At 44.3% G+C, this 15,773-nt stretch overlaps 1 protein-coding gene across 1 annotated transcript; it reads right to left on the reverse strand.

Moving 5' to 3' along the window:
* Window positions 1–3,174: 3,174 nt before the first annotated feature.
* On the reverse strand, window positions 3,175–7,339 carry rpl37 (ribosomal protein L37). The gene is made up of 4 exons (XM_084325347.1): window positions 7,300–7,339; window positions 6,353–6,488; window positions 4,869–4,953; window positions 3,175–3,284 (listed from the first exon to the last, which is right to left on the reverse strand). Exons 1-4 carry the CDS (start codon window positions 7,300–7,302, stop codon window positions 3,215–3,217), a joined length of 294 nt encoding a protein of 97 aa, XP_084181473.1. The 5' UTR covers window positions 7,303–7,339; the 3' UTR covers window positions 3,175–3,214.
* Between the last annotated feature and the right edge of the window lie 8,434 nt (window positions 7,340–15,773).

The following is a 15,773-nucleotide window of genomic DNA, read 5'->3' on the forward strand; positions in this document are numbered from 1 at the left end:
TAATGCTGTATATGTAACGGTTGTGACATCGTCACCTTAAACTTCGATGCCCTGAGGGAGTTTCGAACCCGGGTCTCCCACACCGCTATACCAAGAGGTGAACTCACTACTTTGCAACGTGTCTATCTGTGTTTTGAGGATGAGAGTGAGTTTAACCCATAGCACCACCACTCACCCCAGGCCTTCGTGACTGCGCTTCGCGGTACAGTACCATCCGTTACATATATCCAATATAATATATATATTTATTCTCACTGTCTGTACATACCTGCATATAATCATTTTACATATCATATTTACAATTCTACTCATCACCTTCAAAGCCCTCAACAACCTGGCCCCCTCCTACCTCTCTGACCTCCTTCTCCACCACACACCTACCCGCTGCCTCAGGTCCGCAGATGCTAATCTCCTCCAACCCACCAGGACTAAGCTCCGGACCTGGGGGGGGGGGGCCACAGGGCCTTCGCTGCAGCTGCCCCCACCCTCTGGAACGCCCTTCCCAACCATATCTGTCATAGAGATACCCTCTGATCATTTAAAAAATCCCTCAAAACCCACCTTTTTATCCTTGCTTTCAAGCCTTGAACTCCTAGCTTCCTCCCTCACCTTTTTATAAAAAGAAAAAAACTCTACTAAAACTGTATTGTTTGTTTTGTTCTGTAAAGTGTCTTTGAGCATTAGGAAAAGCGCTATACAAATTTGATGTATTATTATTACTACCTGTAGATACTAGATCTATACTATATCCTTCTCTTACTATACGCTGCTGGCCAGTATGACTACCACTGTTTTTACAGATGCATCTCTGTACATACATCTCATTACATTAGGACTACACTCAGTACTCATCATTTGTATATTTTGCACCCAGTATAATTAATGATTGCAATATAGTATAATCACCTGTACATATTGCGGTTGCACTTTACTGTTACATTTGCACTCTGGTTGGATCATGCCAAACTTATTTTCGTTTTACTGTAGGCTATAATGACAAGACATTTGAATAGTAGCATAGTATTAATTTGCCAGTAGCCTAATGGTAAAAGATTAAGACAAATCCAAGAATAATGACTTGGAACGCCATGTCAAAACACTCGTAGTCATTTAACCTGCGATGTGATCAGAACAGGATAGATATAATACAAATTAAAAAAAAATCGTGCAAAACCTAAACTCCAGACGTCTAACTGTAATTAAAATACATCTTCCCTACTTACTCACCGGCGGACTGGGCAAATCCAACTGCACAAACTAGCAGACATAGAGAGATGATCAAGATAGTTGTCCTCATCCTGACGCCGTCTGTTTGAGAATGTGTAGAGTTGGGTCGTTGCCGTCAGGGCCTGCTGCTGATATGGGATCTTTTCGGTTTCACTTTCCCTAACGAGTTCAAAGACCAGTGATGACTGACGGGCTATGCGGCAATACCAGTGGGCGGAAATCTCCACAGGGATTTTCGCTTTTCAAACCTACCCGCCCATTCAGTTATCCAGGATAATGCTTTGAGTTTGATCCAGGGCCAGTCACAACTTTCAAGAGTACGAGTGCTGATCTGAGGTTGGATGGAGTCCCGGATAATAACTGACGAAAATGTGACATCACCACGAGACAAAATACCTGGTAGGCCAAGAGGTTGGAAACCTTTACTTTAAAAAGTAGCCAGCACAATTACTTTTTGGGTGAGATTACTTCTGTATAAATGAGCCAGTCAGATCAACTCCGTGTAGAACAGGTTTATGAGCTCAGCAGTGCACCAAGTAGGGACATTTGAGTGGTCAAAGTGCAGAAGTAAACAGAGAATGTATTTATTAACTCTCAATGTACCCCTGGCCACTGACAGAGCTTTATTCACCAATCCTAATTATTCACATTCTATAGTACAAAACAGTAAATGCTTGTCCCTGGAGCCCATCTGATTGTAAGAAATTTTCATGTGGATTCAAAATAACACACCAACAGTCCAGCAGTCAGTTTATTAAGTCAGGAATTATGAGATATAGTGGAGTTGGATATTATTAGTTATGTACAAAGCAAAAAACAGTATTGCCAGAAAGGTTGCAGAAGTAGATATTTTTTTTTATTTAGCTCCGAGGACAAGAAACATAGAAGGAAATGTAATTTTAAGCTAGTACGCAGACTACCTTAAAGCAGATGTACATTTCAGTATGTGGCGTAAAAACTATGGAATTATCTACATGATTTAAAGAATTGTACACATCTTTATGAAATTGAGGGGTAATGGCTCTCCCCATGAAGTCAAAGAAACTTTATTGTAAATTTTCCATTTGTGCAAGACAAATTTGTTATTGTTTCGCCCCACTCCCATGGTGTATAATATATATATATATATATAAGTATTGCTCGTTAAATATGCTTATTACATGGCGTTTTTACATTCGCCGAAATGCTCGATTGCGATGGTCAATATCGCTCATCAGAGGTCCGTTATTACTCGATAACGGACCTCTGCCGAGCAATAATGACCGCTGTGCGCAGCTGTTGGCAATCAAGCCCACTGACATCAGTGCAATCGGACACTGCCGGGGAAGCTGACGGCGATGACAGGGCGGAGCGACAGAACAAAACTGCGTCTGCATTTGATCTCGTCTTGTCGATGGTGTAAAATGAAGTATATTGTTAGTAAGTTAGCCATGTAATAAGCGGGATAATGTATAGCTATACTCGGGTCATTGTCGCAAAATAATTGACCTTCACTACGTTTAAAGAACACCTCGGCGAGGCGCCTCGGTATTCTAAACTCTGCCGGTCAATTATTTTGCGACAATGACTCGATACATTATCCCTTACATAATTGACAGACCATCTATTTCAATTGTTTATTTATTTTGAGTAAGGGGCAGGCTAAATAAGATTTAGCCTTAAATTTAGTAGTCGATACTGTAGGTGGGAAAATAACTAGAAACTAATACCAAAGTAGTCATTGAAATTAGCTTCTTTTGGAATCAACAGCATACAACGTCACAGACCATTTGTAAATGCTCCATGCGACACGTGCTTTTCAGCTACGGTGGCGTTTTGCACTCCCAATTGACTCTTGGCATTTATAACGCATGACCCTTGAAATAAGCAATCACTACTAGTCGTTATAAAAATCAATTTGTGTCCAGCACAGCACAATGTCTAAAGAAAAGAGACGGGACTATCAACTCAATTTAACAGCACATTTATTTAACCAAAAGTGTGTGTTTTAGGATGAGCTGGAGGCAGCCACCGCAGCACGCCTGGGCTTAGGGGTGGTCCCTTCCCGGAATCCGTTCCTGGAAAGTAAACGGGAAAGAGATGACATGAGGAAGTTGCTATAAACTGTTCATACATGAAATAAAACACTTAATTTTCTAATTAAATCCAAATAAATGTATTCCATTTATGACAAAACACTAAGCTCTCTTCTAACCCAGAATGTTGTACTTGAGCACGACGTGACCCTCATCTCACTGAAAACCACAACAGCTATGGCCGTTATACAACTGTTGTTACGTTATACAGGCTATAGTGAGCTTACCTCAGTGAAAACATTGATATCACTTTGATCTCATTTGTTCAGACATTTATTAATTCAACATCATTGGTAAGCAGACTAATCACAATAGACAACTCAGGACTGTAGCATATGTGCAATGATAGCTATATTGCAATCTCACTCTAGAATGAACGGAATTAATCCTTTATTACCTATATTCATTGAAATGTATAATATAATCGATAGGGCATACAGACCCTCATCTGCGGATCAAATTGTATTGCCGTACCTATATATTGTCCTTCTATTACCCTACCCATACCTGTAACTCCCCACTCCTCTTGCTTTGACGTGAATTTCCCCAAGGGGATCAATAAAGGAATATCTTTAACACATAACCTACAACCACAGAGCCACTCCGACTTAGACCCAGAGCACAACTACCTGATCCCATTTCCAGTCTTCCATTACAAAAATCATCATCCAACCCAACAGCTACTAACAGTAGTACAAAGCATTTACAGGAGCATTTTGCCAATTCATCCATAATTTTATCGTTCTGTTGCGAGGTGTAATAATCTGACATTTTCTAAATGTTCTCATGTACCCCAGTTGCTATTGCATGTACTTATTTGCGTTTCATTACACATACATGCTTACCAACTGATTCGCCTGTTTTATAGCAACACTACCATCAACAACATCTAAGGGAGATCCCCCCCCCTTGAACGGCCATTCTATGGTTTCTCCCCTTCACATGCCTGTGGTGCTAGGTTTTTAGTGAGTTTTTCCTTAAATGCGCGTGGGGTACGTCTGAGAGTATTGGCGTATTGCATTAATTTATTTTAGATTTCAAGGTGTTTGTTTTGTGATGTTTCTTCTCGACTTGTTTAAAGAAGACGTGTCCGGCCCATGGGGACATTAACGCGTTGTCGGGCCTTACAAATACATTTGGACATGTAATCCATCAATGTCGTGTTCCCAGCGTCTCAAGGGCTTAACCGTAATGGCATCCCGAGAAATTCCTGTGTAAGGTAAGATAAGACATTCCTATATTGATCCCCTTGGCGAAATTCGGGGCCATTTGCTCAGCCGCATCTTGACCCAGAGAAATCCCTCTGTGACGTCATAGAGAGGAGAGCAGACCAGACCTCTAGCAGAGTGCAGACAGCATTTCCAACTGTAGTAGGTCCAAGTCAAAAGAAAGTTGACGAAATGGTTGAGGCAACGAGTGTCTGCAGTTCACTAGAGTTCACTCTCCTCTGTGACGTCACCCAGAGGAACATTGAGACACCGGAACAGGTTGGCAAGTCCTCCTCACAACAGAGCGATGGGATCGAGGTAATGTGCCCTTGTGAGTCTGCTCCTCAGGACAGCTTACCTGAATCTGCGGTAGACCACCCTCAGGTGTCTCAGACGACCAGTCCCAGTGGTGTTCCTCCTCTTCGCCTTAGCGCTCCAGTTGTCTGGAAGGAGAAGCGGGCGACAAAAACAGGTCAACATACATGAACACAGCCAGCAGCACATGATCGACAAGTATAATACTAGGCACGCCTGTAGGGAAACGTTCACACCGCTACTACCAAAAACAAATTCATTCATTGGATATAGAGCCATGTCATAATGGAACAAACTGCCAGTACATCTTCCAGATAAGTAAAGAGTTTTAAAAATAATTTGAAAACAGCATTGAGACAAGAAATAAGTTTACATTAAAGACACATACTGTAGTGTACACTGTAAAGATATGACTCAAGAGTTGAATCCCTTTTATTGTATCGTCTGATACCGTTTGTGTACTGTAATGCTATTTGGAATTATTTTTATATGTAGGTATATATTATATATTTTTTTAAATGTATGCTACTATAATGTTATGTATGCATGTACTGTTTTGTGTGGACCCCAGGAAGACTAGTTGTTGCTGTGGTGATGACTAATGGGGATATGTAATATAGCACATGAAAGATGAAGATAAAGCACATGAAAAGTGCATCACATACTCATCCAACCTGACGTCTTTATAGATAAACATTATTCTTATTCCGTTTAAGTTATTCGGTTAAGCGTGGCGTATATTCATGTCCGGGACTCCGGGGCCAAGCGCTCCGCTTCAGACAGTGGGAGATACTAGGAGCACATAAGCCAAACAGTTTAAATTTTATTTTATTATGACCGAGCCATTAAAACAAGGGTCACAGCACTGAGGCGAGGAAGCTTGGCCCCAGAAACCATTTATTGGAAGGTTGATAAGTCATGACTTAAGGTACGCTGCGGCTCCAAGGCCCATCACCTGTATGTCTTGTCTCAGTCAACAAGTGAGAATCACTGAAAATTCATATGTTCAGACATTTGTATTGATAGCATCATCGACAAGACTCCACTGGCAACACACAATACGGCATGTTCCCCTTGATTAATCGGGTCAAAACAAACCACCCCTGTGGATCCTAGTTGTAGCTCTAGTAAGGCGTTATGGATAGCCAACTATTTAAATCTAGTATTCAACTTCAGCTGACTTTTGGGCACTGGTTGATAAAAGTCACGACTTAACAACCGAATAACACGTGAATTTCCCCAAGGGGATTAATAACGGAACACTTGTTTGGTCTGTGTGCAGACATGAAGGGGGTACTGTGTGTAGGCATGAAGGGGGCACAGACATGATGGGGGTACTGTGTGCAGGCATGAAGGGGGCACAGACATGAAGGGGGTAGTGTGTGCAGGCATGAAGGGGGCACAGCCATGAAGGGGGTACTGTGTGCAGACATGAAGGGGGCACAGACATGAAGGGGGTACTGTGTGCAGGCATGAAGGGGTTACAGGCATGAAGGGGGTACACACTACAGACAAGGGGGTACTCACACTTTCTCTTGCGCTTCTCAGGATAGCCGCACTTTCCGCAGCTGGACTTCTGCAGGTGGTAGGCCTTGGAGCCGCAGCGACGGCACAGCGTGTGCGTCTTATTGCGCCGCTTTCCGAAGGATGACGTACCCTTCGTCTGAGAAACACAAAGAGCAACGGCCACATGTGTTTAGGCACAAATCCAGCAGTTCAGCGTTCCTTCCAACTAAATTAAGCAGCGATGTCTTGCCTCAGTCTACAAGTGATAATCACTGAAAATTCATATGTTCAGACATTTGTATTGATAGCATCATAGGCAAGACTCCACTGGCAACAAACATGCTCTCCTTGATTAATCAGGTAAAAACAAACTAGCCCCGTGGATGAATCCTAGTTGTAGCTATAGTTACTAAGGGTTATGGATAGCCTACTATTTAAATCTAGTGTGAACTGACATGACCTTTGGGGCACTGGTTTATAAAGTCTAACTTAGCTCCAGAAAAGTATACAAAACGTGTTGGCCATAGCTAGCTTGCTAGCATGGGATTTGACAGTGCTACATGGTTGCCAGTCCACCGGTAGCGATACGGGATAATTAATTTGCAAGCTAACGTTTGCTACCCGAGCAGTTAGCCTGGACTATGTCAAACTAACTTACATAGTCTGTCGGTGGTAACACAACTACCCGGTAAAGACCTGCCCTTAGCCCCCCATTGCGTGCCCGTATTACCGAGAACACATTGTTCGTAGCTACATTGAATCATTAGCCCATGTTAGCAAAATGGGCACGGAGTGGATGGTACAGTAACATAGGTGATTATGTTCAAAATCAAGTTTCGTCGCAGGCGATATTCCAGCCAAATGATACTCGCGTTGCACTACTAATAAAAGCCGAACAACCCCAATGTGGACATACTGTCCATTAAGTAGATGTTTTTAGATTTCTTTAAGCCAGTGTTTCGCCTCACCATTCTTCCTGTGGGTATGGGAAAAGAGACCGGAAAAGGAAGCCGTGTTGCATTAAATGACAACTGTACTGTTTCCTGTGCAACATAGAAATATGTCCCCAATACAGAAAACGGTTCGTTTATTTTAAATTTTTAAATAACAGATCGTGTTATTATAATAATACTCTGTGATTTGTTGAGTAATATACACGTTAATTTTCAAAACATAATATGATGTGAGAGGAAACACGTATAGATTGACGTATCTATTTGATTGATTGATTGATTGAAAAGTTTATTAACAGATTGCAGAATGGGTACAGTACAGTACAGCTCAATACATACAATTGTTAAGGGGATGCAGACCAGAGAAAGACTTTCGTCTTGTTTACATCAGGGTCCCCCATTTTCAATTAATCATAACATATATGACATACATGACATACAGATAGACAGTACTGCTACATCTATACATTTATGACATATCAGATTTGCAAATACAGTACTGTTTGTGATACAAAAGTGTTCAGAAAAGGAGTGTATATACATTTGGCGTAGAAACTGTACATTGGAGGAGGTTGGTTGGGTGGGGTGGGGTTGGGTGGGTTGGGTGAGGGCTGTACATTGGAGGTGGGGGGGGGGGGGGGGGTTGGGTAGGGGACAAACACACATTTTACACTGTACATTGGAATATTGACAAAGCCTTACTTGGTAATTTACTGTACAACTAGGTTAGGACATTTGTAGGGGCCAGTTTCGAATTGCAGTCTCACGTTGGTGTTTTTTTAGAGTGTTTTTGAAGGTGGGTAGTGATTCACATTCCTTTACAGCTTTAGGCAGGGCGTTCCACATTGATGTGGCATAATTGCGAAACGTGTTTAGTCCCTTGTTTGAGCCGAATCTGGGTTTTACATGATTTGTGGAGCTCCCTCTGGTGTTGTGATCGTGGTATTCACTGACCTTTGGGAAGTATTTTGACATGTACATGGGTACCTTGGTCGCGTAGTGTATCTTGTAGACCAGGCCCATTGCAAGTTGCTGTACTCTGTCGTCTACTCTAAGCCATCCTAGGTTGTCAAAGTGGGCAGGGGTGAGGTGGGTTCTAGGAGTCAGGTCAAGTAGTAGTCTGACTAGCTTGTTTTGAGATGTTTGTAATTTGTTTTTTAGTGCCTTTGAGGTGCTTTGGTACCATGAGGTGCAAGCATAGTCGTAGTACCCTTGAATGAGTGCTCCTGCTAGAGTCTTCAGGGTATTCTTGTTTACCAGAGAGGAGATCCGGTACAAGAATCGCGTTCGTTGGTTGACTTTTTTTATTACATTGGATGCCATTTTGTCACAGGAAAGATTAGCCTCTAGGATGGAACCCAGGTAGGTAATTTCATCTTTCCTTGTGATAATATTGTCACCCACTGTAACCGAGAAGCCGTCGGTCTTGCTGAGTTTGTTATTTGAACCGAAGAGAATGGACTCTGTTTTGCCCATGTGTAATGATAGTTTGTTGTCGGCGAGCCATATGCAGATTTTGCCTAGTTCCGAGCTGAGGGCTTTTTCAACCTGTAACTTGTTCTTGTCAGAGACCAGCAGGGCTGAGTCGTCCGCAAACAGGAACAAGTTGCAGTCACAAGCTGACGACATGTCATTTGCATAAATTAGGAATAGTAGCGGTCCTAGTATGCTTCCTTGTGGAACACCACAGCTCACTGTGAGGGGGGGGGATAGGGTACCGTTTACTTCCACCATCTGTTCCCTCCCCTCCAGGTAGGATTGTATCCAGCTCACTGATAAACTATCAAAACCAATTGCTTTTAGCTTGTCAATCAGAATGGTGTGATTGACAGTGTCGAAGGCCTTTTGTAGGTCCAGCATGACCATGCCGCAGTATTTGCCCGCGTCCACCTCTTGTTTGATGTGGTCGTTCAAGTAGAGAAGGCATGTGTCAGTGGAGTGGGATGTTCTGAAGCCAGATTGGAATTCGTAGATTAGAGGTCCGCGAGGTACTTTTCGATCTGTTCGTATACTATTTTTTCCATGACTTTCGAGATGGATGTAAGGATAGAAACAGGGCGGTAGTTACCCGGGTCTAATTTGCTGCCCTTTTTGTGCAGGGGTGTTACTCTCGCAATTTTGAAGTCCTTGGGGACGTGTCCCTGTTTTATGGAGAGGTTTATTATGTGTGTGATGACTGGGGTGATGGCTGCTGCTGAGTCTCTGAGTAATTTGGAGGGGATGTTGTCATGGCCAGTGGCCTTGTTTGGTTGGAGGGCGCTCAGTTTTTTGAGTACCTCATCTGTAGTTACTATTTCCAGTTTGAAGTCGTCTTTGTGGACGCCTAGGTTCTTGTAGTATGCTACTATGTGTTCTACCCCATACTGCCCTGAGTGGGAGGGTAGTTTGTTTACCAGTGTTGTGGCTATGTTTGTGAAGAAAGTGTTTAAGTAATTGGCTACATCCAGCTTGTCTGTGATGAGCGTGTTGTCCGTTTTTATGTTTATGTTTGAGAACCTGGTTTTGAGTATTTTACTGCAGCCGAGTTGGTTGTTGAGTAATTTCCAAAGTTCACGTGGTTTATTTTTGTTTTCCTCGGTTTTGTCATTGATGAATTTTTTTTTAGCAGTTTTGATCATGGAGTTTACGTCATTTCTTAGTCTGTTTCTTTCTAGTTTGAGTTCAGTCACGTGGTCTTGGAGTTCACTGCTCGTGCTTTTGGTAAGCTTTGACTGACTTTTACGAAACTCAGAGCATTTTTTGTCTCTGGCTTTCATAGCGGTCAGTATTTCAGTGTGCATCCATGGCTCAGCGCGATTTTTTACCCTGGTGGTTCTTAGGGGGGCCATGTTGTTTAGTATTGATGAAAATTTGGTTTTGAAGCCAAGCCAAGTTTCTTCAACCAGTGTACCATTGAGTTCATCTGACCAGTCCAGACTCTCCAGTTCAAGGTTAAAGGCCTCGCTAGAGTAGGTTTTGAGGTCTCTAGATGTGACTGTTTTGTGACAGCCAGCCTTTAGTTTTAGCTTTTTGCGGGTACAGAATATCATATAATGATCACTTAACCCGCATGCTATAACCCCTTTATTGGAGATCTTGGACTTGTCAGAGGTCAGTATGAGGTCAATGGTAGTCTGAGTTGATTCACATATCCTTGTGGGTTGGGTGATTAGTTGGCTGAGGCCGTGCAGATCACAAAACCTATTGAAGGATTTGAAGACGGGTGCATCTTTTTGTTGCATATCCGTGTTCCAATCCCCAATAAGAATTTTTTCCGCATCCTCAGCTCCAGCTAAGCACACATCCAGAGTATCATAAAAGCCAGTTTGATCTGGCGGTCTGTATATTGTGCCGACTAGAACAGATTTTGCCCTTTCAAATAAAATTTCCACCCATACGGTTTCAATTGTCTCATGATGAAGGTCAGTACGGGTAATGAATTTGGTGTCCTTATATATGTACATACAAACACCACCTCCATACTGGTTTCTGTCATTACGGACTATAGTATAGTTCTCTATTTCTATTTCAGGGTCTGTTACAGATGGATCAAGTTTAGTTTCAGTAAAGCATATTAAGTCTACCTTACCGCTCATAAACAGGTTTCTTATTTCGTCCAGCTTATGCTTAATGCTGTTTACATTAAGGTGAAAGATGTGTAGTCCGTTTTTATTAGCTGTGTATTTGACCGTTTCCATTCTCATTACATTATAGTGTTTAGTGTTTTCATAAAAAATAGGCTGCAATTTAATAGCTGCTGGTTCTGCTTGAGCTAACGGGGATCCTAATAAATTAAATACAATTATGTCAGTGTTGTTGCACTTTCTTGCTTTCCATCTTAAAATAAGATATTCCTTTATTGATCCCATAGGGGGAAATTCGGGAGTCATAGCAGCCTGGGGGAGGGGAGGTACAGGTATACGAAGGTGCAGATGAGGTTATATTTTATGCATTACAATAAATATAGGCAATACAATAATTTGTATCTGAATATATAAAAATAATAATAAATTTTATTTGGAGGCGCCTTTCAGAACACCCAAGGTCACAGCAGGGCATAAAAACAAGAAAGATGCGCCCCGCGATCTATTGGTTGAGGGGCGCAATATAAATAAATGTATCATATCATATCAAAGTTAAAAACTGTGATCTTGGCAAGTGAGGTTAAAAACAAAACTAAGGCCGGTGTCCGGTGTCCAGCCGGAGGGGCCCTTCCCGGGGGCTGGCGGGGCCACGGACACCGGCCACCGGAGATGCCCCCCTATGTGTGTGTGTGTGTACGGAGGATCTGCAAATACACACACACACGAGAGAGAGAGAGAGAGAGAGTGACGACAGAGGTCAGGGAGCCACCACGATCAGGGGTCCTCTACAGAACGAGCTAGGGTTCATGGCTTAGTGGGGTTTCGTTGTATCGTGTCATTTGACGCTCTCTCTCTCTGTCTCTCTCTCTGTTTCTCTCGCTCTCTCATATCTGTCTGTAGTGACTCTGATTTATAGATTGTGTCTGACGTGATGCTTAGTTCAGGACACTAAATAGGTAAGATTATCTTACGTGGATATACATGGGCTATTTACACATCATAATAGCACATGATAGATGTTGTGGCTGTGTGTTCACTTAACGGTAGAGGACTCTTAGTGGGAATAACATACATACGGATACCTTTGATGTAATAATTCTTTATTAAATGACATTGACACGTTTATGCATTTCATGACATCGTGTGATGTTACATTAATATGTTGCCATCTTGGGACCTGTAATCTGAATGGGAGATCCTCGATGTTCAATCTGAATACGAACCAGATGATGCAACGCGCTGTTATCTTTCACCTTCCTATTTTAAGTGGACGCAGACTAAGTTCTTCTGTGCAAGAAAGACCGTGGAAGCTGCCTTGGGGACATTGGCGGAACGGGTGACCGTCACATACCTGGACGACACCACCGACATGGTAGAGATTGTACGGCTCGCAAAGCTCACCATAAAATACGCTGTATCTAAGCACTGTACGTATCATGATGACTCCGAGTCCGACGACGACAGTCACTACAGAGGCAAGCCCATCCGTGGTTATTGGCTGCCACTGAACAGAATATTCTATGTTAAAGACATCTCTGGTGACTCTGAACGTCCTTATCTGTCTCAGGTGGTAGAAGCGCTGCCTCGCCTTTTTTACGGCTGAGTCTATGTGTATTGTCTATGTCAGATCCTCTGAGATGTGACCCCCAGATTGTGTTTACTTCACTGCATTTTAGGGGATACGACGTGTGCTATGTGAACTCACAGCTACAAATGCTGGGGGCGCCTTCTTGCTTGGAGTTTGTGCAGTTTTCTCTGAAAAATTGCGTTGGCTGCTATTGTGTATAATTTAGCAAGGCCTGTACTTCTAGCACTCGGCCAAGGGCTTATGTCCTTCTCTCTACTTAAGACAGCGTTCTTTCTTACGTGAGTAAAGGTGAACTTGGGGTTTTATTGTATAATGAGAGTTGTGTGTGTTCATGTAATACGTTTAGGTAAACATAGCATTGAGTCCACAACTGGTATGGGTGTTAGCTTACAGAGTTGTACATAATATGTGGCATATGAACCAAGGACCTTTTGAGTCCCTCTCTTTAATCTGATATTTTTTCTTTGCTTAAGGGTAATGATAAAAATAGCGGTTGGCAAGTTTTTCACACATAAGCCAGAGCCGTGAAATAAAACCTGTTTTTTTTCCGGCTGTGGCTGGCGTGCATGATGTAAAGCTTTTACTCTACAGGATAGAAGTATGTGCTTTCATCTGGCGCGCCATGCAACTGGTGTCACGGCTCTGCTTTTTTATGGCGTTGTATCAGGGGTGAGGTGGTGAGGGGGTGGATAAAATACCCCCCCCTCCCGGATATAGTTATATCCTTTACGAAACTGATTGGCCGAGAGGTTGTGCCTTTCAGTCTCCCTGTCGAGGGTGTTCTCTCTCTTGTCACAGGGGGGGGGGGGGGTTCCTGTCTCCCACACCAAATCAGGATAGGTGGGACACGGGATTCCCCCGGCCATTTGAAAACGTCACAGGCGCTTTTTCTTGCTGGCCAAGAGACATGTCCGTGAGTTACAGGGCCTGTACTACAGACCACTGTCATTGTAAAGGATAGGTGATGCAATGCAGTAGAGACAATTTGTCTTCTACTCTGCTCCCTACCAGTAGTGTATATTGGGTCAGAGCCTCCTCCTCAGAGAGTTTCAGAGCCTCCTCTGTGAGTTTCAGAACCTCCGGCACCAGTGAGAGAGCCTCCTCAGAGTTTCAGAGCCTTCTCAGAGTTTCAGAGCCTCCTCCTCAGAGAGTCTTGGTCCAATTGTTACATGAACCTTTTTCAATTGTTTTACTCACGTTGTGGTCTCTCTGGGAAAATCGCTGTCTTCTCCTCTTACATAAAGAGCAGAATTGATGCGGTTTTTATTCCCAGGCTCGTCGTATGTGAGCCTGTGTCTGTGTCTCTAGACCGGCTCCCTGCTGCTCGTCCCAGACAGCAAGGGGAAACGTTGTGAGGCTCTTTCTTGTTAGAAATTCGCCGTCACTGTTCTGGGGTTCTTTGCGAGTATATACGCTGTTTTATGAAATCAGCGCATGGTCTTATGAGACCGATCAGCGCTGGCCCAGGGTGTTTTTTCAATGATTGAATATGCTTGTGGGTCCGGCGCGCCTTGGTTGCCCAACATCGTAAAAACTGCGTTTTTTATGCGGTCGGCTGGGAAGGAGATTATTGTCTCTACCGAGCGCCAGTGCACTAGGTTAGACTCGACGGCTCACGTACATCTCCGGGGGGAGATGATGGAGTAGATCAAAACATTGGCAAGGGGTCTCACGCCCGTTGGGTGGGCCACCAGGAGTAGTGCGTTCGCTTACTGACCTGTAACGTTCTGGGTTCTCAGGTCTTGCTGACCTGAGATCCCGGCTACCATTCTGTCACCTGTCACTTTACCTCTTTGATTGCATTATCGTTTGTCACCTGGAATTGGCTGTCACTCTGTGGAACGTGTGGAATGTCTGGTATGCTGAACTTTAAATAACTCCTGTCTTCTCTGTTCCTCATCGGCTCTTCACTCTCAGAACCAGTACGCGGCGGCACCAAGAACAAGTGCTGCTGTTACTTGTACTCTCTTCGATTGTTCTCTATTATTTAGTATTCTTGTTTACCTGGCTGCTCTATAGTGTGTTCCTGAATAAAGAGGATACACGTATTGTGAAGAGCAAAACCTACTCTCCGTCTCCTTATTGCCACCACTATTGGAACTCCACTCTCTTACCTGGCACCGCCGTAACACTGACCGTCTTGGTGGCGCCCTCTGTGATGTTTTGGATCGACACGCGTACCTACCCCCCTCTTAGGACTGGGGGCGGCGGCATGACTAGGGCACGGGACTGGTCATGGTCGCGCCGGACCGGATCAGTTTAACCCGTTGTCCGCCGGGGCGCAGACAGGTTCTGGTACCCCGAAGGACTCTGTGCTTTTCCGGGGGGGAAATGCCAGGTCGGGCCGGACATCACAGGGGTTGATGTCATGAATGTGTGTGTCATATAGATGCCACTACGAGTTGCCCTTAACAGTGGCGTGCATTGGTCCATACTGTGTTGTACCTTTTGCACGATGTTAGGGGGTTGGTCCTTCTCCATTTGTTTTCACCCCTCCCTCCCTGCTAAACCGGGGATGGGAGGGGGCTGTTGGGGAGGCTGCTTCTGTCAACTCCTCTATGCATCCCTGTGTAGGTCCCGGTCCGCCAGGCCCAGGTCGGGCCTTGCTCTCAAAGACCTGTTGACCTGGGTTAACCCTTTTTAAACCTGAAACGCTTGAACTGCATTGTATAGCCTGTGTATACGCGCAGTTATGTTTCTGGGGTTTCTTAGTGGGTTAAGGGAGCAACCACCTCCTCTTAAAGTAAACATAGGGGGGTGGTTGTCTCCCCGGTGTGTTGGTAGCAGAGTCGACTCTCGGGTTGAGACCGGGCCTGACCCCGTCTGCCCGAGAGTATGCCCCCGCATCTTTCATGACGTCTGCCAATTGTGTCAAACTCTTTCTCTGAACCTCGACCCCGCGGGATTAATAAATTGGCGGGGTCAGGGTTTGTGGAGATTGTGACATGGTGCACAGCATACCGAAACACCCTTTCCGCCAGGATACTGTTCTTACATTAAGCCCCTTAGGTGCCTGTCTAGTCCACAGTGCTCCGGGCGCAGGTCGAGTTCTACTCTTGGGACCTGTCGGCCTGGATTGAGGGATCAACCTCCTTGGAGTGTTGTCTCCCCGGTGCACCGGCTGGCCCCACGATATTGTGGGGGGGAAGCCTCCTTGGGAGCGCTTCGGAGCGGTGTGCCAAGGGGAGAAGGGCCTTCACCTGGTTTAGGCCCTGTCCGATACGCTGGCGATGTGGGGGGGGGTGTCACCAGTGACCGTCTGGTGGGGTCTCGATGCCAAAGGTAAGTCCCACGGTCTGCTCACCCTGTGCGTTTGAGGCGCTAAACCCTCTTCGCAC

The sequence above is a fragment of the Notolepis coatsorum genome (genome assembly GCF_963971535.1).
Source record: "Notolepis coatsorum genome assembly, chromosome: 11".
In the NCBI taxonomy this organism is placed as follows: Eukaryota; Metazoa; Chordata; class Actinopteri; order Aulopiformes; family Paralepididae; genus Notolepis; species Notolepis coatsorum.

Coding starts and splice junctions, on each gene's coding strand:
- rpl37 (XM_084325347.1), bottom strand. Junction 4,954..6,352: donor TGAGAAGCGCAAGAGAAAGT/GTGAGTACCCCC, acceptor TTCTCCTTCCAG/ACAACTGGAGCGCTAAGGCG. Junction 3,285..4,868: donor GTGGTCTACCGCAGATTCAG/GTAAGCTGTCCT, acceptor TTTACTTTCCAG/GAACGGATTCCGGGAAGGGA.